The sequence below is a fragment of the Panthera leo genome, chromosome F3 (assembly GCF_018350215.1).
Source record: "Panthera leo isolate Ple1 chromosome F3, P.leo_Ple1_pat1.1, whole genome shotgun sequence".
Taxonomy (NCBI): Eukaryota; Metazoa; Chordata; class Mammalia; order Carnivora; family Felidae; genus Panthera; species Panthera leo.
Genome location: NC_056696.1, coordinates 53,690,001 through 53,717,207, shown reverse-complemented (window position 1 = coordinate 53,717,207; position 27,207 = coordinate 53,690,001). Strand labels below are relative to the sequence as shown.

Below are 27,207 nucleotides of genomic sequence, written 5' to 3'. Positions count from 1 at the left end.
ATTTGCAACTATTTGCAACAACTTGGCAAAAAGTATACTTCAACTAAGAAAATGTCTTTAAAAATAAGTCAACTCTCTCTTATTTTTAGGAGAAAGAAGATCAACTGTGTTAAGTATCAGAAGGTTGTTCCCTTAATATCAAAGTGAAAAGCAGGGAACAGGCCTAAAGAAATAAAAAGGTGTTTTAATTTTTTATATTAACAATAACTACCTTCCTTGAAAATGGACTAAATATCTGCTTTTTACATCATCCTGTGATTTTACTTCATTGTCCTTACAGGTTTTTGGTAAATTGTAGTGTTTTTTGAACTATTTTTTTTTCTTTTTGAAACATTTTAAAATTTTATCATGTAAATTACAAGTGTAACCTAAAAATATGCGGAACAAAGGTTAAATGTAGTTTTTTCAAATATATGTGTTATATCAAGATACAATTCCTCACGCTCTAGCAAATATATTCTGGAAACACCCTGTTTATATGTCTCCCTTTCCTGGAGAAATGCTTATCCAATAAGTTAGGCAGCAAAGCTAATTTCCTAATACACTTAAACATTTATTTTGGAATTACTTGCAGTAATTTCTGGGTATCTTTAACATACATGTTTTCACTGATGACATTAGTAATACCTTATTAGGGAGCAGGACGATTCTGTGATCACTTTAAGCGTCCTGGCCGTGCAACCAGCCCGTTTCCTCTAGCACTTGAGTAAATGATTTGACCCTTTTCACCATCAAACAGTCATTCAACAGCTGCTTTGTTGTTGAGATATGAGAAATACTATATTGTTCATTTTCACATTGTGTTATACTTTAAACATATTGGTCACATGATAACAAATAAAAGACAATTATATTTGCCACAGATCTTTTCTTTTCCTACAAATCACTTGTTTTATCCTAAAGTAGTTTCAGTCTCTAGTACTGTTCTCAGGTAGTGCACACACACACATGTGTGCACTTAATTCATTCTAGAAAACCCTGGGTAAGGCTGATTTCATCAAGGCTATTCACCCAGGCAATATATGCCCTACCTCTAGGCTCTAACGTAGGAATTACTTACAATTCATACATGCATACATTCTGGGTTATTTTCTAATTATTGGAGATGGCTGTCTCATGTCCTAAAAGGCAAACTAATTAAATGTCAAACCTCAGCATTGAAACAAATATATTTAGTGGAGGGAGGGGGGGGGAGATAAAGAAAACTATTTTTAAAAATCCTGAACTCTTATAATGAATTATTTTTTTTTCAATGCTCACTTAAACTTTTGGGACCCAGAATGAAATGTGTGTGTGTGTGTGTGTGTGTGTGTGTGTGTGTGTGTGTGTGTGTATTTGTGTTTGTGTTTGCATCTCTCCTCAGGCTTGCACAGGGGGTGGGTGCACAGTGAGTGAGGCCAGGGAGGCCCTGACTGATGAGTGTGCACCCGAAGGTGTTCCGACCCCCACAGCGCACTCCTATTCACCTTACTCCTTTAACATCTCCTGGACTGAGCCTGAATATCCAAATGGTAAGTGAACTCTTTTAGCCTCAAGTTAAAAAGATGATTAGCAAAGGTAAATTAATATTCTAAATGGCAGCTTATATGTGGTGCTTAATTTTTAATGATCATTTTAGCACATAAAATACCTGAGATAGTATCATTGTCTGTAGTTGGGAGACTGTAGTTTTTAGGCTAACACACAATTTTGGTGGCTCAAAAGTGCTCCCTTTTGATAGTTCTTGTGTACTGCATCTTATTGTTTAATACATTCCAGAAAAGGTTGAAAGAACAGATGAGGATTCCCAAAGTGCTGTTGTGACAGTGACATTATATTTGCAATGACTGTCTGGTTTTGACAGTCTGTTCGTTCTTGAACAGGGAGAGAGGTGGAAAGCCTGTGCACATAACGTATTTCAAAATGCCTTTGATTTCACAAGTTCATCTTAAAAGAGACAACTTGGAATCTGTATTTTTAACATATTATATGTAAATATGTCAACATGCAGCTTTTAAACAGTGTCTGTATTAAATACATATATATATTAGGGACACCTGGGTGGCTCAGTCAGTTAAGCATCTGACTTTGGCTCAGGTCATGATGTCACGGTTTGTGCGTTTGAGCCCCGTATCTCTGTGCTAACAGCTCAGAGCCTGGAGCCTGCTTCAGATTCTGTCTCTCTGTCTCTCTGTCTCTCTCTCTTTCTGCCTCTACCACACTTGAACTGTGTCTCTCTCTTTCAAAAATAAATAAACATTAAAAAAAATTTTTTTTAAATATATGTATTTTATACTTGTTGAGCTTCATATAGATTGTGTAGATTTCTAAGTGATATACACATCTTTGCATAGTTTAGAGAATTAAGTCAGCCAGGTAAAGTTGTCTAAAATAAAATCTTATAATGATTTTGTAATAACTTGGAAGTAGAAATTGCTTTCTTCATTTATTGTAAATATCTTTAAGTTTCACACAACACAGTGTCATTGTTCCACACTGATAGAAATTTATTAACATCAAGTCTTGCTCCCTTTAAAACACATATCAAGGCTTTAAATATCATAGAAATTGTTTTAGGTAGCTAGTTACTGAATACTGAGATGGCCTCTTTTAGCATAGCCAAAGAGAATGGAAGAAAAAAAATGATAATTTTATTAGTTTGTCTTTTGTTTACTATGATACTAATTATTCTAGTCATCTCATTTTAATTAAACTTTTGGCAAATGCATTAGATATATTTGAGGTAATGGAGAGAGCTCAAATAATTAGAGTAAGTGATTATCTCTGCTTCTCAAGTGATTCCTATACTGTTACAAATTTTCTCATAAAAAAATAAATGGATCTCTATTTGATACTTACATTAAACAGTCAAAAAATCTTGCTATCCTTCGTGCTCCACAAATGAATCTAGTCCATGCAATGCAAATTTGAGTGATTTATTCCAATTGGATTGCTGTTAAATGCCATCACGTGATTTGCATCATAAAATACAATACTTTCAGTCATAACGACTGGTCATTGCAACTCTGGAACAGCAGCTCTACTTGGGATCCTAGGTTGACTGGAGAAATACTTTCTACATTCCAAAGAATATTCGTATATTATGTTTTGTGTATTTACAAGCAACTTTTAAATATATGCATTGAAACAAAAAGAACTGGAAAAACTTTGGATATTTGCATAAACACTTTCATATTCTAAAGTGTTGCGTTTAATCACATTAGAATTTTCAAAATTTTGATTGTGGGCAATGGTTAGACAGTTAAAAAGTAATAGTGTTCATTAAAAAAAAAAAAAAAAAACCTTTCATTACTTCTGTCTTCACTTTCCCCAAATTTTCCAGTGTTTGATTTCTACTGTCCATTGTCTGGAGAGGGATAATGTGATTCTTGGAAAACTCCTTGTTCCTCTATTTGTTTTTAAAGCCCCCATAATTCCCCCTGAAAACCTGAAGAATAAAATCCAAATTCTTTAGTCTGGCATTCAGGTCACTCCCCACTTGTGGCTCAATCTGCATTTATAGAGCCTTGTAACACACTTTTCTTTCTAGAATACTTATGGCTTACTGTAAGCTTGCGAGATGTGGGTGTGCAGTCAAATCGGCCTAGAGGCAAATATGATCTCTTATGTGTAGTAGTGTATTACTTTAGGAAACATACTAAATTCTATGAACCCCAGTTCTCTTGATTATAAAATTGGAGTTGATCAACCCCTATTTTCTTTCTATCTTTACTTGTGGAAATCTAACCCATTCCTCAGGATTAAACGTGGGCCTCTTATTTCATACAATTGTTCCACTCTTCCTTGAGTCAAAGGTAAGCTTGCCCTCTTCTCTTGATCACATATCCTGTTTCTAGGCTTTCATAATGGCACGTACTTCATTTCTTCTCGGTTCAGATTTATTTGGGTACTTGTCCAACATGACCATCCATGATAAGGACCCCAAATCATTCATTTCTCTTTACCTTCACGGAGCCTAACAGTGTATTATACTTTCTGTTGGCACCTAATTATATTTAGTTTATTCAGTCATTTCTTGTGAAAAATTCCACTTGATCAGGAGCATGTATACTGTAGTTCTGGCTCTCTAATGATACCAACAGAAAGAATGGTAGTTGCAGGCCAATTCCTGAAATATCTTTGTTTGGGAGGTATTTGTTCCTGAACTGTATTTGTTTAGCTGTGTGGGGTCTGATGCTAGGTTTTTCTTTTAGCAATTTGGATTTTTGCATTTGAATGAAGAACTTTTAATTTCCTTTTCCTTGGGATACACAGGTCAAATTTAATGGAACTAGACCCATATTGCAATATGTGCTACATTAGGGTTGCTTCCTAAGTTCTGAGTATGCTGCAGAATGAAATAGGTTTCATCCTTATGTTACTAAAGAAACCCTTTCAAATTATTTTTTTTTTGTTTATTGATTTTTTTTTTGTTTATTGATTTATTTTGAGAGAGAGAGAAAGAGAATGCTGGAGGGGCAGAAAGAAGGAGAGAGAGAATCCCAAGCAGACTCCACACTGTCAGCACAGTGCCTGATGCGGGGCTCGAAGTCATAAACTGTGAGATCATGACCTGAGCCGAAACCAAGAGTTGGCTGCTTAACCAACTGAGCCACTCAGGCAGCCCCAAATGATTTTAAATAGTGTTTCTGAACCTTAACTGATCATTAGAATCATCTTAGGGGCACTGGTTGAGGAAGTAGATTGCAGTACTCCACCAGAGCGCTTGAATAATCAGAATATCCCATAGGCTATGTTATCATCAAACATCCTGGAGTCCTCCAGCTGGAGGACTTTATATTCATCATATCCAAGTTGATTTCTCCATGTGTTCTCTGCCCTTCTACTTTCCCTTTCTCCTGTGTTCCTCCTCTCACTAATTAGCACAACCCAGTCATGCCAGCCAGCAACCTGGATGGCTTGACTTCAACCCATGCCCACTCCTGACTTCTTTTGCCACATGACCCCCAACTGCACTCCTCTAATGAAGGTCATTGATATTTCTCACCCAGATAACTTCAAGAGCCTCCTCATACCCTGCAAAAATCTGAATTTGTTTTTTCAAAGTATATTTTTTGATGACCTCCTAGGTACCATCGTACCAAGATGAATCTGCCCAATCCTTTATCTTAAGGACATTATAGTTTCTTGGGGCAACAAATAATCACAAGGTAGAGATGTGAACAAGGTGCCAAATGAATGGAGAAGAAGCTCCCTGAGGAGCCCTATGGGATGTGGGAGTGGAATCTCTCTGGGTCTTCCAGAGATGTACGTATATGCATCTAGATGATCATGTTGTGTCATGGAGGCTGCTTGCATGGTTTTGCACACTCTGGGGGCACCTGGGTGGCTCAGTTGGTTAAGCATCCAACTCTTAATCTCAGCTCAAGTCATGATCTCACAGTTTGTGAGCTTGAGCCCCACATTGGGCTTTGCAATGACAGCACAGAGCCTGCTTGGTATTCTGTCCCTCCCTTTCTTTCCTCTTCCCCCACTTGCTTGCTCTCTCTGACTCTCTCTCTCTCTCTCTCTCTCTCTCTCTCTCTCTCTTTCTCTCTCAAAATAAATGGATGAACTTAAAAAAAATCTTGACTCTGTTAGTCAGCTGTTATACATAAATAATTGTTTCATAGGACTTATTAACATGAAGAAAAGTTGTGGAGAAACAGTAAACCCACTTTCAGTAGTAACTATAATATTTCCAAATATATGCCTATATGTGACAAAATATGAGAGGTATGAAAAGCTCTGATAGAAATGTCTAGTTCTTGCTTGGTAGACTTCAGCCACCATGGGTTAGGAAACAGGCTCTCTGCTTTTTGTAAATGATTCTGATTTAACAGTCACTTTTTACTCATCCCAGTCTTGTGATAATCCTTACCCAGTGGCTAAGAGAATGGCCTCTTGCTCTTCTGGTTTCCATTCTCTTCATTGTCTCCCACTCTGCTTCTGCTTAACAGCTTGTACTGGAAGCTTTCTCTTTGCTTCAGGATGTGCTACACATGCTCTGAGCATTTTTCCTATTCTGGAACATTTTGTTCTGTGCTGTACTGGAAGTTCTAAGGATAGTGCCTGACTCATAATAGATGCTCAATTAAAATTTTGCTGATTAGCACTACCAAAAGAAGAAATAAATGCACAGAAGATAACAAGTGCTGGCAAAGATGTTGAGAAATTAGAACCCTTGGGCACTGTTGGTGGAAATGTAAAATGGCACAGCTATTATGGGAAGCAGTATGTAAAATTCCTCAAAAAATTAAAAATAGAATTACTGTGTGATCCAACAATCCTACTTCTGAGTATTTATCCAAAAAAATTGAAAACAGGATCCTGAAGAAACATTTGCACACTCACAGTCATGGTAGTGTCATTCACCTTAGCCAAGAGATGGAAGAAACCCAAATGTCCACAGACGGATGAATGGATAAACAAAATGTGGTGTGTGTATATATACAATTGAATACCACTGCCCTTAAAAGAGGAAATTACCACCTTTGGGATGCAGCAAAGGCAATCATAAGAGGAAAGTATATAGCAATCCAGGCCTTTCTAAAGAAGGAAGAAAGATCTCAGATACACAACCTAACCTTACACCTTAAGGAGCTGGAAAAAGAACAGCAAATAAAACCCAAAAACAGCAGAAGACAGGAAATAATAAAGATTAGAGCAGATATTAATGCTATAGAAACAAAACAAACAAACAACAGAACAGATCAATGAAACCAGAAGCTGGTTCTTTGAAAGAATTAACAAAATTGATAAACCACTAGCCAGTTTGATCAAAAAGAAACAGGAAAGGACTCAAATAAATAAAATCAAGAATGAAAGAGGAGAGATCACACCAACACAGCAGAAATACAAACAATAGTAAGAATATTATGAGCAATTATATGCCAATAAAATGGGCAATCTGGAAGAAATGGACAAATTCCTAGAAACATATCCACTACCAAAACTGAAACAGGAAGAAATAGAAAATTTGAACACAACCATAACCAGTAAGGAAATCGAATTAGTAATCAAAAATCTGCCAAAATCAAGAGTCCAGGGCCAGATGGCTTTCCAGGGGAATTCTACCAAACATTTAAGGAAAAGTAAACACCTATTCTCTTGAAACTGTTCCAAAAAATAGAAATGGAAGGAAAACTTCCGAACACTTTCTATGAATCCAGCATTACCTTGATTCCAAAAGCAGACAGAGACCCCACTAAAAGGGAGAACTATAGACCAATTTCCCTGATGAACATGAATGCAAAAATCCTCAACAAGATATTAGCCAACTGGCTCCAACAATACATTAAAAAAATTATTCACCACAACCAAGTGGGATTTATACCTGGGATGCAGGGCTGGTTCAATATCCACAAAACAATTAACATGATTCATCACATCAATAAAAGAAAGGACAAGAACCATATGATCCTCTCAATAGATGCAGAGAAAGCATTTGACAAAATACAGCATCTTTTCTTGATAAAAAACCCTCAAGAAAGTAGGGATAGCAGGAGCATACCTCGAGATCATAAAAGCCATATATGAACGACACAACACTAACATCATCCTCAATGGGGAAACACTGAGAGCTTTCCCCCTAAGGTCAGGAGCAAGACAGGGATGTCCACTCTCACCACTGTTATTCAACATAGTATTGGACGTCTTAGCCTCTGCAATCAGATAACACAAAGAAATAAAAGGCATCCAAATCGGCCAGGAGGAGGTCAAACTTTCACTCTTCGCAGATGACATGATACTCTATATGGGAAACCCTAAAGATTCCACCAAAAAACTGCTAGAATTGATTCATGAATTCAGCAAAGTTGCAGGATATAAAATCAATGCACAGAAATCGGTTGCATTCCTATACACCAACAATGAAGTGACAGAAAGAGAAATCAGGAATCGATCCCATTTACAGTTGCACAAAACCATAAAGTACCTAGGAATAAACCTAACCAAAGAAGTGAAAAATCTATACACTGAAAACTGAAGAAAGCTTATGAAGGAAATTGAAGAAGACACAAAAAAATGGAAAAAGATTCCATGCTTCTGGATAAGAAGAACACATGTTGTTAAAATGTCTATACTACCCAAAGCAATCTACATATTCAATGCAATCCCTATCAAAATAACACCAGCATTCTTCATAGAGCTAGAACAAATAATCCTAAAATTTGTATGGAACCAGAAAAGACCCTGAAGAGCCAAAACGATCTTAAAAAAGAAAACCAAAGCAGGAGGCATCACAATCCCAGACTCCAAGCTATACTACAAAGCTGTAATCATCAAGACAGTATGGTACTGGCACAAGAACAGACACTCAGATCAATGGAAAAGAAAAGAGAACCCAGAAATGGACCCACAAACGTATGGCCATCTAATCTTTGACAAAGCAGGAAAGAATATCCAATGGAATAAAGACAGTGTCTTCAGCAAGTGGTGCTGGGAAAACTGGACAGTGACATGCAGAAGAATGAACCTGGACCACTTTCTTACACCAGACACAAAAAGAAACTCAAAACAGATGAAAGACCTCAATGTAAGACAGGAAGCCATCAAAATCCTCGAGGAGAAAGCAGGCAAAAACCTCTTCGATCTTGCCTGCAGCAACTTCTTACTCAACATGACTCCAGAGGCAAGGGAAACAAAAGTAAAAATGAACTACTGGGACCTCGTCAAAATAAAAAGCCTCTGCACAGTGAAGGAAACAATCAGCAAAACTAAAAGGCAACTGACAGAATGGGAGAAGATATTTGCAAATGACATATCAGATAAAGGGTCAGTATCCAAAATCTATAAAGAACTTACCAAACTCAACACCCAAAACACAAATAATCCAGTGAAGAAATGGGCAAAAGACATGAATAGACACTTCTCCAAAGAAGACATCCAGATGGCCAACTGACACATGAAAAAATGCTCAACTCCCCCATAATCAGGGAAATACAAATCAAAACCACAATGAGATACCACCTCACACCTGTCAGAATGGCTAACTTTAACAACTCACACAACAACAGATGTTGGCAACGATGTGGAGAAAGAGGATCTCTTTTGCATTGTTGGTGACAATGCAAGCTGGTGCAGCCACTCTGGAAAACAGTATGGAGGTTCCTCAAAAAACTAAAAATAGAACTACCCTACTGCCCAGCAATTGCACTACTAGGCATTTATCCACAGGATACAGGTGTGCTGTTTCCAAGGGGCACATGCACCTCATGTTTATAGCAGCACTATCAACAATAGCCAAAGTATGGAAAGAGCCCAAATGTCCATCGGTGGACGAATGGATAAAGAAGAAGTGGTGTATATATATACAATGGAGTATTACTCGGCAATCAAAAAGAATGAAATCTTGCCATTTGCAACTACGTGGATGGAACTGGAGGGTATTATGCTTAGTGAAATTAGAGAAAGACAAAAATCATATGATTTCATTCATATGTGGACTTTAAGAGACAAAATAGATGAATGTAAGGGAAAGGAACAAAAATAATATAAAAACAGGGAGGGGGACAAAACAGAAGAGACTCATAAATATGGAGAACAAACTGAGGGTTACGGGAGGGGTTGTGGGAGGCGGGATGGGCTAAATGGGTAAGGGGCGCTAAGGAATCTACTCCTGAATCATTGTTGCACTATATGCTAACTAATTTGGATGTAAATGTAAAAAAATAAAAAATAAAACAAGTTATAATTTAAAAAAAGAGGAAATTACCACATACTACAATATGGATGAACCTTGAGGACATTATGCTAACTAAAAGAAACCAGTCACAGAAAGACAAATACTGCATGATTCCACATATATGTGCAATCTAGAGTCATTAAACACATGGAGTCAGAAAGTAGAATGTGGTTACCAGGAGCGGAGCTCAGGAGGGGGAATGGAGAGTTGCTATTGAATGAATATAGTTTCAATTTTGCAAGATGAAAAAGTTCTAGAGATCTGTTATACAACAATGTGCATTTAGTTAACAATCTGAACCATACATTTAAAAATAGTTAAGATGGAAAATTTTAAGTTCTGTGTTTTTTTTACCATAATTACAAAAATATGATGTAGAGAAGATATAATAAAATGCAGTAAACTTTTAAACCAGAGAAAGATTAAGGACTGTGTTAAACACAAATTTCAATTAATAATCACATAAAGATATATGTATAAAATATACATTTGTTAAACCAGAGTGAGATCATACTATCTGTCCTATCGTGCATCTTGCTTTCCTCACTTAACAACATGGCGGAGACATCTTTCCGTGGCAGTTAAGCATAGCCCAACTTCATTGTTTCGAAAGGCAGTATAGAATCCCACTGAATAAAACCACAGCTTATGTGACCCATCTTTTAGCGGTGGATATTTAAGATTTTGCTGTTACAAAAAAGGCTACTTGCCATTAATTGCCTTAGACTGCCAAGTAGTCCTTACACACTGGGTCTTTATCACTTGATTCACACCTAAGACTTTACTTTCCTTCAAACAAGTACTACCGAATTCTAGTCCCATACCTGCAAAAATGGTGGTGTGGCAACTCCAGTCCTGTTTCTCTAATCGGAGCACTTGGCATCCACATTCCCTCTGGCAAAAGTGTTCTTGGGGCACCCGGGTGGCTCAGTTGGTTAAGCGTCCAACTCGTGATTTCGGTTCAGGTCGTGATCTCACAGTCCATGAGTTGGAGCCCCAAGTCAGGCTCTGCACTGATGGTGTGGAGCCCAGTAAGGATTCTCTCTCTCACCCTCTCTCTCTGACCCTTTAGAACTCTCTCTCTCCTTCTCTCTCAAAATAAATAAGCTTAAAAAAACAAACAAACATGTTCTTTGCAGGTTGCAAATTCAGGCAGGATTTTAAAACCTGAATTAGAGCTACTTTTAGGTGGATAAGAATCCTTTCATCTGTAGCACCCTGACTCTTCCTTTGTCAGACCATCAGCCATCAATGAGAAGTAGTATGAAGGATTACTGTCTAATAAATTTGGGACCTGTGTTGTGCAGATTACAATTGCATAATTAGAATTACGCTTTTGAGAGCTTCCAAATTCTCATGAGCCATATTCCTTTTCAGAAGCTTAGGCCTCAGAATTTGTAAATATGTTTTTTCCTCACACTTGAAATCCACCTTGCTAAAATCAGCATACATATCTGACTACACCAAACTTATTCCTCATTATTTAGCATAATGTTTAGTGACATTTGAAAATAATTAGAATATATGCTTTTATTAAGAAAATAGTAACTAGAAATATAGAATATGAAATTGTTCTCATTTATTTTTTAATGCTCAGGCTCCAGGCTCTGAGGTGACAGCACAGAGCCTGACGTGGGGCTCAAATTCGCAAACTGTGAGATCATGACCCAGAGTGAAGTTGAACACTTAACCAACTGAGCCATCCAGGCGCCCCTGCTTTATTATTAATATTTATAATTTCTTATGACTATCCACTATCTTGGACTTATGTAAATTTACTAAAACAGTTTCCCTGTTAGATTGTGACCCACATAAGGGCAGGGATATCCCTTGTTCTCTGTGTGCTTTGTTCCAGGTTCTAATTCCCCCAGTTGGCAGGGTGCCAGTCATGGGTAGGTGGGTATTAAATACCTGGGAAAGGAATGAATATTCACTGATGATAGGGACAATGATAACATGGCAATTGTGTGGACATGAGAAGTATATGCATGTGCAATCATATAATATGTGCAGATGCACATTTATAACATGTTTTTACAATTACGTAATATAGGTGAACTATTTCAAAGGCAGCAGAAAGGCATCTCCCTCTTGGTCTGTGGAAGACACAAAGACCCAGTCACTTGGCATAAGATTTTCTCAGCCTGGTGATTTGTCAAGATTGTAAAGAGAGATAGCACGTGAAGCCGGAATCTGCTGTGCATGCCTCAGTGGGAAAGGGGTAGATTGTTACTTCCCTCAGAGTTGAGTAATGTCAAGATGGGCATAGGAAAGAGAGCCGGGTATGCACCGGACTGGGTCTTGGGGACTTCTTGAGAAGAGGAACCTTTGAAAACATTTTCCTAATTCAGCCTTTTATATGGGGCTGGCTTTTTGAGATTTTATATACAGATATATGCGAAGACATATCTGTATCAGTAAGTGTCAACAGGAACAGAAACAATTTAGGGAGTTAATGATCTTTGCAGGTGTATACGTAGTGCCATGAAGACAATAGAACATTGTTGGAAGAATGTTTAGTTCAGTTTTTAAGCATATGTATGACGTCAGAAATGGGTAGAAGAGAAAAAGTTAGCTGTAGAACTTTTATACAGGATATAGGATATCCTATATCCTATATCCTATAGGATATCGTATCTCCTATATCCTATATGCTATATATATAGATACTATATCCTATGTTGTCCTTCACATTGAGAGATGATAAGAAAGATGGGGCACCTGGGTGGCTCAGTTGGTTAAGCGCCTGACTTCGGCTCAGGTCATGATCTCACAGTTCGTGGGTTCGAGCCCCATGATGCGCTCTGTGCTGACAGCTCAGAGCTGGAGCCTGCTTCCTATTCTGTGTCTCCCTCTCTCTCTCTCTCGGCCCCTCCTCCACTCATGCTCTGTCTCACTCTCTCTAAAGTAATTAAACATTAAAAAAAAATTTAAGAGATAAGAAAGAAACTTTTATAATATATGTGTATGAAGGTGTATGTGCAAATACTGATTCACCTATACAAAGAAAGAAGTATTTGATTTCCCAGCAATGCTAATAGTCATGGTAGTAGTAATAGCTGCCACTTGTAACCGTCTGTCAGGTACTTTAATCCTCACAACTAGTCCATGAAATGGGTATTGCTATCCTACCATTCAGATGTGGAAACCCAGACTTATAAGCAATAATCACTCAAGACAACGGGTTAAGTAGGAATGTAATACAACACAAGGTGTGAATGACTCAAGTTCATGATTTTGTTCACTGTACTCTCCTGCCTCTGCTTTTTGCAAAACAAGCTCATAATTCAATATTCCATCAAGCCATGTGGGGAAAAAAAAAGTTTTTAGATACTTTTACTTGTTTGATGCCTTATTCTCAGTGCCAAATCTCAAAATTCTTAAGATCTCTGTTCTGATTTTTCTCTGGTTTTAAAGAAATAACTATTTTTTAAAACTTCTTCTTTTGAAATAACTTTATTTTTAAACAGCCAAAATGTGATTCTATTTTCTTTCCTGGAAATGCTCCGTTTTAATAGGAGAAATGGATTATAGAATTCAGTGAATCACTTAGGAAAACTGCTTGACAGTTTTGAGCAAACCTTGTGTAACTTTTATGAAACACCTCCAATCAGTTTGTCAGGTACAATCTCCCAAGCACAATCTTTTTTAGATTCCGTTGATTCCATTTTTAGGAGCGCATAACAGTAATAAGGCACGATTCCACAATGTGAAAGCTGTTCTCTCTTTTCCTTTTTAATTGAAGGATCAAGTATTCACACAGGGAGATATCTGCCACAATCAATCATCATCCGGACCTTGGGGGAAAACCCACGGTTGATATTCACATTGCCATGATGTACTGGAAAAAACAAACAAATATGTTTGGAGCATCTATATTCACTATACATGTTATTTTTATGACACACTAAAGCACTGTTGTTTAATTCTTATAGTAAACAGAATCCTTCAGTGTAAATAGAGATACCTTGTATTAAATTTACATTGTATTGTACTTGTATTGAATTTCCTTGGTTATATATGACAACCTATTGAGCACCCTAGGAAATACAATTTGACATAACATGATGAAGAGGCACAAAGATATATATCCCAGAGGATGTGCTTTATGGACAATTATGATTCAGCTTCCCTGTGAAAATTAAACACCTTAAAAATTCTACCATTGTGGAAAGCAAAAGGTGTAAACTTGAAACTGCTTACACGGGAGAGCCGATGGGAATTAACTATGCATTTTGTGGATTATCCACTGAAGAACTAAACGTGTACACCTGGGTTAGATAACCTGATCCCCCTTACCACATAGCATAATATTGTTGCATTTTGTTACAGCTATCTTACACATTATTAGCACAGGAGAATAAGCAAGAGAAAAGCCCGAAAAGCATAAAACAGGGAAATATCATAAAATACATTACCATAATTGTTTTAAGTTAGGTGTATATATCTTTGGACTCTCTGGTTCCGCTCTCCTCCCTTCCACTCAGTCCTGTAGCCTACAAGGCTGCCCTTTCCTCACCGCGTCAATGGGCTTCCTCTCTCTCTGGCTTCCTTTTGCTTTGTCCCTGGGAGGCAGCAGCAGCAAGAGACACAAGGCTGGGAGGAGAATGGAGTCTCAGAATTTAAAGACTTTGTTTCCATTCTTCCTGGTTCTGGGCTCCAGGGCCTTATTGCTCCACCAGAGACTCATAGTTCATGAGTTCAAGCCCCCCATCAGGCTCTGTGCTGACAGCATGGAGCCCGCTTGGGATTCTCTCTCTCTCTCTCTCTCTCTCTCTCTCTCTCTCTCTTTCTGCTCCTTTGCTGCTCATGTGTATGCACTCTCTCTCTCAAAATAAACAAATAAACATTAAAAAAAAACCTTTCTCAAACTTTTTTCTCAAACTCTCTAAAGGAAAAGTGAAACTCTTTTTTGCCTTGAAGGGGTTTTCCTGAGGATTGATAGCACTTGATTTTAAAACATGAATACCGTTAAATTTTCAGCATAAACTTGCTCTGACTTTCCAGTGTTTGCCTCTTCTTACCTTTCATGCTTCCCTACACAACAGTTTTTGTTTTGTATTTTAATTAAATGTTCTATTTTCAGATAGCTATAGATTCAAATGCAGTTGTTAAGAAATTATGCAGAGAGATCTCATTGACCTTTGCCCACTTTTCCCGAAAGGCATCATCTTTCAAAAGCATAGTGCACTATCACAACTATGATTTTGTCACTGGTACAAAACAGAGGGGTGACTTTTTTTTCAACCCTCCAACTGACAGACAGAACCTCCTTTAGCCAGTAGCATAAGTTAGTAAGTTAGTTCTTTGGTAGCAGGCTTTTGTGAGTTTTTCACGGCTAACTTCACAGTCCATCTCAGAATGAGGTAGAGAGACCCTCTTCTTTTTTGACTCGTGACCTGTTACACCATACTGCAGTCTAATCCACCTCAGCCCTAAGTGTCATAAATTTGTTATATTAAAGAGGAAAAAGTATGTAAAACTGTTAAAGGTGTTTCTGTCTTAGAATTCCACACTGCTGCTTCCATGTGGTATTCCCACATCCCTGCCTCAGTTACAACTAGTTACTATATATTCAGGAAAAGGTGCCTTTAAAAATTATTTTTCTCTTTGTGAGATATTTAGCTGCCCTTCTTTACCCCACCTCCATGGTCTTCCCTACTCCAATCATTTGCAATTAATGCGACTCTAGATTAATTCTTCTAAATATGACGTTTATTTGCCCCTGGTCAGAACACCAAGATGTCCATGGTTCTCCTGTGCATCATAAAATCCCAAATCCTTGGGGGAGCATTCAAGGCCCAGACCTCCTTTTGAAGGCTTATTTTCTGTTAGATTTTAACCAGTTAACGACAATAACAACAAAACACTGATCTGTTCTGGATATCTTTACTGTACCTTGCGCTTTCTTGCTTCCAGGCATTGGTAAATGCCATGTTCCCACCAAGAACATCTTCCTGAGCTATGACCTTTTCACATTTCACCTTTTACAGAAGACCCATGGTAGACCCAGCTGTTTTGTACAGAAGGCCCAGCTACTCTAAAAAGCTTTTAGGACTCACTGTAGCCCAGTGATTGCCCCTGCTTGAAGTTCCTGTATGTCTACGCCATTTGTTGGGCATAACGTTTTTGTGGCACTTATCACTTTTATTCAACTCTTGAATTTTTGTTTAATTAGACCTGTGTTTAACCCTTTTCTTACTTCTATAAATCCAGATATTATTTCTTATCCTTTCTATCCCCCAAAGTACCAAGTATTGTACCTTTCAGGAATGGACTTCCGATACATGTATATTATTTTTCAGTTAGGCTCAACTGAGTTGCTTTTAGGGCCAGAATGTGTTCATCAGTTCTTAAATTGAGAGGAATTCCTAAATATTTTAGTAGAGAAAGTTAGGCTGCAAATGAAGAGGAACAGGGGCAGTAGGGGGATGAGATTGTCAGGTTCCAACCCTGATTTGATAATGATTTGCGTGACCTTGGGAAATAGCCTAAGACTCCCTTCCCTTAACTCTACAACAAGGCAAATAACACTTCTTATTTCTTGGTGTTGTTAATGGAAATAATTCACATAAAGCATATAGCCTATTGTCTGATTCAAAGTAAGTGTTCAGTATATTTTTAAGTAATAAGGTGTTTTATAATTTCAAAAACACTTACACAGCATTTTAAGAACCTGGCATTTTAGTTTTCCCAAAGCTACTCATCTGTGTCGTGTATTCTACTCAAAGAAGTGTCTCCTTAGGCTTCACTTAAAATTTCCACTGGATTATATTCATTAGTTATTGTAATATACCTTGGGAATCTGAAGTCAATGCAAATTGTTGTCTTAGTGCATATTTTATACTTATTATTTACTAAATGTATGTTTTTAGAACTGAATCATACAATATTTCATATAATACTAATTTTATTTACATCAAAAAGTCTACTAATGAGGACAAGTGATGACATCTGCCTGCATATCTTGGTAAGAAATGGATCGTTATTTTCAAATTGCATCTCTTATTGTCTACAAATTTACCAGGAAGTTTGGCTGTATGTTCTTAACTCAGGAATTTAGAGTTAATGGCCTTACCCAAACCAGATCAAAGGAAATGCACTTGTCTCAGGCTCCTTTGTGTGGCAAATGTAGACACCAGCTCTAAATCATATGGTATCCCACTTTGGCCTGACCTTGAGATACGGTGATTAGCTGGTGAGACCTGGATGCTAGGGCAGAAAACCCAGAGAGACCAGCATCACAGGTCTGTTCCACCCTCGCAACATGTTTACATTGATCCCGGCTTCCTGATCTTGGGGTGGGAAACTCTCATCTTCCTAGTACGCAGAGAAGGCCTGATTGATCACTGATTACATGGGGCACGTTCAGATATGTGTTCTGAAAAATGGCCCTCTGTCTGCAGTGCGAAGAATGAACTGTACGGGAGCATGAATAATGCATCAGAACTTGTAGGTGGCTATTATTTTCAGGTATGCGATGATGGTAGACTGGACTCCGTGGCCGTGGGCATGGAGATAGGTGAAGACCAATTGGGAATGTACAGTCTATAAGTCTCAGTAATGGCGTTGGTATGGTTGGGGAGGGAGAGGAAAGTCTCCAATATGACTTAAAGGTTAGACTATCCCCACCCAGTGTATACTTGGATTCTACAATTTGGATCTACAATTGATTTTTTTTAACTCTTCCTACAAATGCTGTCAAATAGTGGTTACGTACAGAATAGTGGGTAACTCAGTATTGTGTGTGTGTGTGTGTGTGTGTGTGTGTGTGTGTGTGTGTGTGATCTCACCTGCACGCAAGATGGACTTCAGTCTTACCCACCTCTCAAGGTGATGCATCCTAGATACTAAAAAGTTTCTGAGCAGTTGAGTTAACTGTCACAAATCTCACTTAATTTTATTCTCAGCTCATTTTCCATGTACTCATCTTACTCTAAGCCCTTCTTTTAGTAACTGTCTATTATTTCTTTATCCATAGTTCCAGATGTCATGGTTATCTAGTTTCTTAGCATAGCTTGCTAGGGGTTGGCTTGCTCGAGTCAGGTAGACAAAACAAAGAAGAAATTTTTGAGAGACTGTCAGTGAGGGAGGAAGGAGGAGGAACTCAAAAAGCAGGCACAAGAATGGATTAAGTACAGCCACAGAGTGATGTGAAGGGTGAAACCTAAGTAAGTACCCCGTATCTCATCAGTCCCTGAGGGTGTTACTGAATTAGAGAATATAGTCTTTGATGTCCATAATGCACAGATTGAGTCATCACAAGATGATTCAATTATATTCATTATAATCTGTCTGGGAACACAGGTAAGTACTGTGGAGTCCTTGCTAGAAAGATTTCCTTTAAAAATGGTTAAGATTCTTAAAGTTTGTACTTAAGGAATGAGATTTAGTTATAAAAAAATTAACTTCTATGAAATATGTCATTTCCCAATAGGTCAGATAAATGAGATATTCACATAATCCTAGCATGAAAGAAATTCCCTGTTCCCCAATTATGTAAGAAAACGGAAATATTGATTTGGGTACTTTCTATCTCATTGTTGAGAAGCAGGTCAAGCAGATAGCATTTCAAGGGTCTCACAATTTCTTTAAGAGCTTCTGCAACACATTATTTGCACAGAAGATTTTTTTGGTGAGGATTAAGTGATTGCTTAGCAGAACGCCTGGCCCGTCATAATTTCTTATCATTATTATTACTGTGATTTTATCCATTTTTCTTCTCTTAAATTTTCTGTGACTGGCTTTACACTATATATCTTACATTTCTTAGTTTTGATTCACTTGTGCTTTTGTGTGTCAAGTATTAAATGGCAGTAAATTGAATACTCTCTGTAAGGATTCTCAGAGTTCTCACAGACAGTCATACTAGAATAAAGGAAAACAGATGTTGGCAGCTGTACTTTTTCTTGTGTAGCCATAGGGCTCGCATACAAAGTTATCCTCAGAAGGGAAAAGGAGCCAGAGCAGTAGCTTTATTTCAAAAGTATTAGCTCATTTAAATATAAGCAACTTTAGTCCTAAAGGATGTACTGACCAAGATCTACCTAGTAAAACAGAAAATGTGCTAGAAATAAGACTTTATTCATTTATTTATGTTCATTTATTTTGAGAGAGAGAGAGAGATAGCACAAGTAGGGGAGAGGCAGAGAGAGGGAGAAAGAGAATCCCAAGCAGGCTCTGCACCACAGGGCACTGTAGGTGCAAAGCCTGATGCAGGGCTCGAACTCACGAATCATGAGACCATGACCTGAGCCGAAACCAAGAGTCAGGTGCTTAACTGACTGAGCCACCCAGGCACCTCAAGACAGACTATATTTAATATAAGGAATTGGTTACAAATGCGTTGGAAAGGCTGTAGAAGCAAAACAGGTGATTTGCAGAGAGCTGCTAACTTCCCCGGTCTTCTGGCTTCCAAGTCTGCCTCAGCAACTGCTAGCCGCAGGATTTGCTGATCTGATGCTTGAACCCACAAGAGGCGCTGCCCCAGCCTGAGCTCCAGTGCCAGCCAGAGTCCACTACTGAAGAAGCTGGAAATGCAGAAGAGACATATCTGCTGCCTAGACTGCTTGAGACCACAGCTGCTTTGCCCCTCTGCTGACCTCACAACAGTCAGCGAAAGCCTCAGCTCTCGGAACTGGAAGCTGGACATTTTCTTTCGTCCTGTTCCTGCCCTCCTTGCAGTGCCTCCCATTGTGAAATCAAGGAGGAAGCCAACAAACAAGATGGCCGCAAATGTAGAGCATGGGCTCTTAGGCTTAGCACACAGAGCAGACCGTAGATGTGGGGATGTAGGTAGATGAATTCAATGAATAACCAGCTTAGTCAGCACCCGTACACATTCCTCTTCCTTCCATTACCTTCTGTGACCAGCAGTAATCACTACATGCTTCTGCCTGACATCCTACTGTGCTTTGTACAATGCAAATGCTCTCACCCTCTGTCACCATATTCCCATCTGGGTAGTGTGAATTCCCCCTTGAATTTAGACACAGCCCTCTTGGATTGTCTGCAACTTAAAAACTAAGATAGAATGAATACCCACTAACTTTCTTTATATAAATCAGTAGGGAAAAGGAGGAGAGAAAATTCGTTATTATGTACAAATCTTTATGTAATATGCAAAAATAAGGCATAGTAACACCTACAGTTCTCACTTCCATAACTAGCATAAGGTCACAGTTGATATTTATGACTTCTTCCCTTTTCCCTCGGCCAGTAGCTCATCTGTTTAGGATTTTTGACCTAGTAAGGCAACCTGAACCTTCATTACTAAAAGGTTTACATGCTTAGTGTCAGTGTGCAGCAGGAAGCTAATTTCTATGTACTATTTTTTTTTCTTGCCTGTTGATGTAGTTGCATGAGGGTCCCAAATTGCCAGGTAATGTTCTCAGTTTCCAATTTAGTGGGATCTAAATTGCAGCCCGCAACATAGTATTCCTCTTTGTGGCTAGAGAAAGCAAAAATATTTTCTGTAGGTTATTAAGTGTAATAGTGAGAGGAAACACTCTGAGGACCTTCTCTTAATTTTCATTTTTATATTTCTCACTAAAGAAAAACCAGCATCAAATACTGACCCCCTAGTTAAAATCAGATGCAGCATCCTGTAGGAACCACCCCTCCCCCCAAATCCACAGGCATTATCACGCAGCCTAGGCTATAATGTAGGTCTCAGTAGGCTCTTCCAGCAATATCTTAGGGTACAGGTTGATGGTGTATATTGTAAGATTAGTAACTTTTATGGTGTTAGCTCACACCTTACTTCTCTTGTTATAAACTGATTTTCATATCAAAAGCAAAGTTGTGAAGGATAGGCCAACAATGAGTGCAGCATTCTAGAATTTGTAGATGATGGTGCTGCCGAACATCGTGAGCAGGTTTGTGAAGTGAGCAATTTCCTCCCAGGAGAATGGGACGGACACTGGTGAAAAGCTCCTGGTGTCATGGTCCCACCAGTAATGCTTTCCCTGATGTGTTGATGGGTGAAGGTTTGATCATCCTTCAGGACATTAATGAGACCAAATCTGGTGTTCCTAGTCTAAGATTGAGGCATCCTGGAAGCCAGCTTAATTCTTTGGAACCTTGACTTTACTAGAATCTTTTGTTTCAAAACTCATTCCTTCTCCAAATCTTCTATCTTGGAGCTATTTTTTAATATCATCTTTTTACCAAGTCTCCTTTCATATTTCAGGTAGCTAGGTATCTGTCTTTCCTGTAGCCTTACATTTTCCCTCTATATTGGATGCTGATACTTTTACTATGCTGCATGTTCATTAATTTATTAATTCAATCAATAGATATTAAGTGCCTACTATGTTTTTGGCATGGTGCTGAGGTCTAGAAACACACAGGTGAGGAAGAGTCAAGATTGCTTTCAGGATCCTATAGTCAAGCAATTAAATACCACTGTGAAATTAATTTTACTTTGAAAGAGGTTCTGATTTGGGCACGTAAGCAAAATTTTGTTTCTCATAGTATAATGCTTCATCAGTTTGGGGATTCTGTAATTCCAGTGAACATAGATTCCTATCTTCCTTTAAAATGCAAATATGTTGATTGAATAATTCAAATGATTATATTCAATAACCATGTAATTTCTTACATCTCTACTAGTTGATTTCATGAAAAGACACATAACTTTCCTTCTGATATAAATTTAATTGATCATTACAAACAGCAAATCATAGTTTCTCCAAAACATTCATGATTGTCCCATGAATGGAATTTGTGCAATTTGTGCCTGGCTTTTACGTTTAGGTTATGAAATATTGTAGTTGAGGGCATGGGTTCTGGAGCCAGACTTCCTGACCAGATTCAAATCCTGACTCCACCACTTGCCAGTTACATGACTTTGAGCAAGTTACTTAATAGGTCTGTGTCTGGATTTCCTCATCTATAAAATGGTGATGATAATAACACTGCCTCTCTTCTGGTAATGCTGCTAGGAGAGGGTCAAAAAGGAGTTTATATACAACAGGTGCTTAGAACAGTGCTTGACATATCCTGAGTAATGTACAATGCGTTAACAAATAAGGTCATTTGACTTCTAGAGCATATCGATTAAGGATATCATTTTAGAAAGCAATAAAAATTCTAAATGTACTTAATCTATTCATATTTGATCTGGAACGCAGACGGTAGTAGCTAACATGATGTGATAGGAAGAGTCCATACTGGGACTCTTAGGTCCTATTTCTGTCTCTCTACTAATCAGCTTAACAGTTTGATATTTAAGGGTTTAATACCTGTCTTATCCTTCCGAAAGAGACAGGGTTTAGACCAGGGAAAATACCAGATACCGTAGTTTAGTAATTCCATGAAATTAGAAATCCCATCAGTAAGTGCTTGCTTTCTTAAGACATTCTTTGCTGTTGTCTCGTAAGTCACACTAAAAGCCAATTATTGTCTTCCCAGGTGTTATCACAAGCTATGGACTATATCTAGATGGTATATTAATTCACAATTCCTCAGAACTCAGCTGTCATGCTTATGGATTTGCTCCTTGGAGCTTACATTCCTTCAGAGTCCAAGCATGCACGGCCAAAGGTTGTGCTCTGGGCCCACTGGTGAGTATGTGCATTTACATTCTGGGAATGTACCGAATGTCAGATGACAGGGAATATCAAGGAAGAAGTAAGTGGTGGTGACTCACTCCCTGCACAGCTAGGCTTTCAAGCAGGATAGGAGATGTTCTTTTTATAAAATTTTACTTAAGAGTTAGTAAGAAAGAGTTTATATTCAACATAAATTTCAAGACCGCCCATAGGTCTAGTGAAGGACAAAATCTATATCTCACTGACATCTTTAAAGGCAAGTTGGCCACTTTAGCAGAAATACATACAATTTTGTTTAATTGGGTGACTTATTTTGAGTAGATGTTTTTCTCTCTAATAATGGCCTCAACAGCTAAGTAAGTTATGAGTAAAAAGTAAAAATAATTAAAAGTCCATAATTGCCAAAATATGGCAACATTACCGCCCAGCAAGTAGGTCAATCAATTAAAAGGTTGAGCTTGCCTCATCTCTTAGAATCAAATATATTTATATCATTAATGTGATATAGTTTCAAAGAACAGTATTTAAAATTGCATTGATATTAGCTTTTGATATCCACATTTCAGAAATCTATAGTGTATATCTATACTTCATTAGCAGTTAAGAGATTGACAAATTGTGCTCTTTATTTTTTATATAATTTTTAAAACTCAATAGTACATAATTGTCATAGACTAGCATGACATTCTTTAGGTTCAAAACATCCCATTTTATGTTTTGTGCATTTTCCTTAATTAGATTTAGCTTCTTTTAAGGGAAATGCTCATTACTTTTAGATATTTTTTGGCAATGTTTGCTAATGCTCTATCATTTTAATGCACTCTGTCTTCATTGAAGAGTGTATTATATAAATATTACCTTGAAAAACAGCTCTACAGTTTAATTTTGGCTTCCTTATTTTTGATCACACCTCCCATTTCGTTGCAAAGATTGGTTGCCTTCCAAACTGCTAACATCATCTATCGGTGGAGCTGAGCTGTAGTCTTTATTGCCATTAAGTATTTTATAGCTCAGACCCTCTGATGGTTACTTACTCTTAAAAGCAGGAATGGCAATAGGCCAGCTTTTCTTCTCCATTCAAAAGAAAAGAAAAAGAAACATGAGCACACTTCACATGAGCTCGAAACCTAGACTTTTTCAAAAATACAAACTGCAAATTGGTTCTGGCTACTGAATTGGCTCCCACACTGTCCCTTGATGTTCTGGCAACTTTAAACAAGGGGGACATGGTTATTGATCTGCATCCGGTGCAGGTAAGACAGTAGGCGATGTTAACCTTAAGAAATCAAATGCCACAATGCCCTGATGAGAAGGGGGAAAACAGAATTGAATTGTAAAACCTGCTCTGCCATGGCCTCAGACATTCCAGACTCAGTCCTGGGGTAAAGCGCAGCTATTTTCTCCTCTTGGTACTTTTTTTTTTATCATATGCTCAGTATGCAAATGCTTTTCCCAAGTCAATGATCCATCTCTAATCACTGGGACTGAACAGCGTCTTTATTTAGAACAAGTCAACTATATGCTGCCAGGAAGTTAAAACCTATGGTCTTCGAGTGATTTCTAAAATATTTTTGTACCAGTTACAGTACATACTGTACCCTGAAGAGATTACATACATGAATATTCCAAATCTCCCTGGATATCTACCACAATCGTGAAGGATAATACAGATTCAGATACGTACATCACTTAAGGGTATTCTTTATCTCAAGCCCAATGTTATAACAAACGTTTTGTTGAAATAAAAAAAAAAGTCATGGTTTCTATTTTTAAATCTTTTGCTGGAAGAAATTGACAAATTAAGTTTTGAGAATCAAACTTTTGCTCACCTCACAGCATTTTTAAATGATAATTCTTGGATTTTAGAAAGAGAAGCCTGTTTATTTTGCATCTTTTATATATTTATTATCATTGTTTTTCATGCATGCAGGGAATACTATTCTCTGTTTTTGGTGACAGATATGCTCTGGTCCTGAATGTAGTATGGGTCACCCTCAAAATCGGCAAGTTGATATAATAAAGGGAAAAAATTGTAAAAAGGACAAAGTCTATAAAATAGAATACTTAAAAAATAAAAATGCATACATATATCCCGTATTTCTACCATTTTAATGCAATATTAGCTCAATGTGTTTTGTTTTTAGCCTAAGTTTGTGACCTGTTGTTTGTGATTAAGAATGAACTGCTCTATACCCATCTTCAAGTTCAGTTCTCATTCATTTACACGTGTATTTGGCTCTTCAAGAAATCAGTGTTAAAAACAATTTATAATGCTTTTGATCCTACTTTTAAGATGCTAATAGGCATTGTCAAATTTAATCCACTAATTGGGGTTTTATTAATGTTGGAGATAATGAAAAATTAACAGAAAATGCAACAGAGAATTACTTTTTAAAAGGTTTCTCTGCTTTCAATGATATTGTTGAATTAGATTAGAGAGAAACCCTTCACGTTTTGTGTCTCTATAATAAGATGCATTGAATTTGTCCATAGGATAATCACTTGGCTTTTTTTTTTTTTCTTTTTTTCCCCACTTAGCCAACGTTAGACAACCCTAGTGGAGTCTAAGATTGGGAATTTTATGACTGTGTCTGGCCTTGGAACATTCATTGGATTCAATTCTCCAAGGACCCTTTTAAGGATGAAATGTGAAACTATAGGTCACTGCAGTGTGATACGGTTAAAAAGCTGCTTTGGTTTCTTGATGATAGTATATTTCTACACATAAACACACCTAAACGAACGTACACACATACTCACCTTTTCACATTTATTTTTCAGAAAGAAACAAATTAGTTATTTAGGACATTTAAATCTTAATGGCAATATGCAATTCACAAGAAAATCCTATATGGGAAATCTACCCTAAACCTGCTATTATTCCCTGTGCCTCCTTGGGAAACATACTTCTACGAAACCTCAGAATTTTCAACTATTACAACAGGTGAAAAAAAAGCACCCACTTTAAAAGGGATTGCTGTAAAATTTTAAATGAAATATTTACACAACGATTTCTGGTACATGTTAAGAGTTTTATTAAGGATGAAAATTTTATTAAAATGTTTGTATGTTTTCATTGCGCATTTGTTCTCAAAAAAATTTTTATTTTCTGTGTCAAGGGAGGTTTCCAGGTAAAAGCCAAGCTGGCCTTCCACTATATCTTTTCCTTCACATTCTTTTTTAAGGCAAGGTAGATAAATAGTAGGTAATTTTTTTTTAAAGATTGAGTCAAAGCAAAATAGTACAATTGCCAAATTTAATGTAGCATAAAAACTGAGGTATTTATCCAGATACTTAAGGAAAATTTTAAAATATATCATTTTGAATTAACCAGATATTTGAGGATAATAATATAATTATCTGGAATTGCCCTTAATTCTTCAACTTTTGAATCTCATTTTACTTGGAACCCTTTTAAAATCATTTTCTATGCAATAATTTGAATTATATACATAGACATAATGAAAGCAATTGCATTGTTATGAAATATTAAAATGATGAATTGATATTTTTCCAGTCAAGTTTCTTTACCATTTTTTGTACCTAGCTATTAGACTAAAAAAAAAAAAAAAATAATGAGTAGGAGTTATAGATCTAAAGAACCCCATAGCCTTTCTCAGATGAAAATAAAACATGTCGTGACCTCATACTTATTAAAAATTAACACTCTGTCTTTTTCACATTTATTTTCATAATTGGGAAAGTGTATTCGCCCTAACAAATGAAGGTTTCATAATTGAGAATATTTGCCTGCCTAAGGATTTCGTGTTTGATCACCTTCTTGTGAGGCATGAGCCTGTACTTTAAGAATAAGGTCAAAATTATCAACATATTCAATAAACCTTAAAAGGTCAAACATTTATGAGTGATGCTTATGAGGTTGTGGTGATTAGTTAACAAATTTAAGCCAGTTCTTAGAAGAGGCCAATGTATTCTGAATCCCTTTCTAATTTCTTGCCACTTTCATCATCCTCTGGTCACCTAGTCATTTTCTCGATTTAGCTACTAAAATCTTCCTGGCCCCTGTGCAGTTAGGGATTACATTTTATTTCAAAGTTCTTCTCTTTAAGTCATCTTTTGCTCTTTTCTGTATAGGTTTCTTAACACTATATTAATGAAATTTTCAACTTTTTTTTGTGGTTATACCTTAGGGATGGAATCACTCAGGCACATTTATTTCTTGATGTCTGGCATGATACCATCTTTAAGTATCTGGTAGCAACACAGCTCAGAGAACTCTGTGTGTGTGTGTGTGTGTGTGTGTGTGCGTGTGTGTGTGTGTGTGCGTGCGTGTTCATGTGCGCGCACGTGCGGGACTATGCGTGCATACCGTTGGAAGTAGGAATGGCCTTTGGCAAAGCCCAGAAGTCTACCACTCCAGTCAAGAACCTATGAAAATAGACCTCATGCATTCTTCTCTTTTGCAATAGCATAAAAATTGTTTCTAAGCGGTCCTAGAAGTAGTCTATGGATACGCACGGCTATCAGTGCAATCACAGTGTGAGCTGATCCTCATATTCTGAAAACATTCACAAACAACTGCCTTGGTCAGGAGCTCAAATTCTAAGCTTTAACAGCAGGAGGAAGAAAACATGAGGTATGCTTTGATCCTGCTGACAAAATGAAGTATTCATACAAGATGCTACTGTCAAAATAGTTTACTTCACAGGAGAAGAGATTCTTTGAAGAAATATGCTCAAAGTGAAGCATGCACTTATTTTATTTGCAAACAAAAATAAATCTTTTTATACTCACAGGTGGAAAATCGAACTCTAGAAGCTCCTCCTGACGGAACAGTAAATGTGTTTGTCAAAACAGAGGGATCCCGGAAAGCCCACGTCAGATGGGAGGCACCTTTTCACCCTAATGGACATTTAACATACTCAGTCCTTTTCACTGGGGTTTTCTATGCAGATCAAGGTAACTTGTTTATCATTTTTTAAATTTTTATCTATTTTTTTATTTTATATATAGAGAGAGATTAAAAGC

The 27,207-nt window shown here is 37.4% G+C and overlaps 1 protein-coding gene across 1 annotated transcript in view; it reads left to right on the top strand.

Annotated features, from left to right (window-relative positions):
* The window catches only part of USH2A (usherin), a 743,753-nt gene that overhangs the window by 394,956 nt on the left and 321,590 nt on the right, over positions 1–27,207 (top strand). Inside the window, exons 36-38 of the mRNA XM_042925179.1 lie at positions 1,364–1,511; positions 22,079–22,230; positions 26,976–27,138. Of these exons, the coding sequence (XP_042781113.1) occupies positions 1,364–1,511; positions 22,079–22,230; positions 26,976–27,138 (463 nt within the window). The remainder of the gene's footprint in view (positions 1–1,363; positions 1,512–22,078; positions 22,231–26,975; positions 27,139–27,207) is intronic.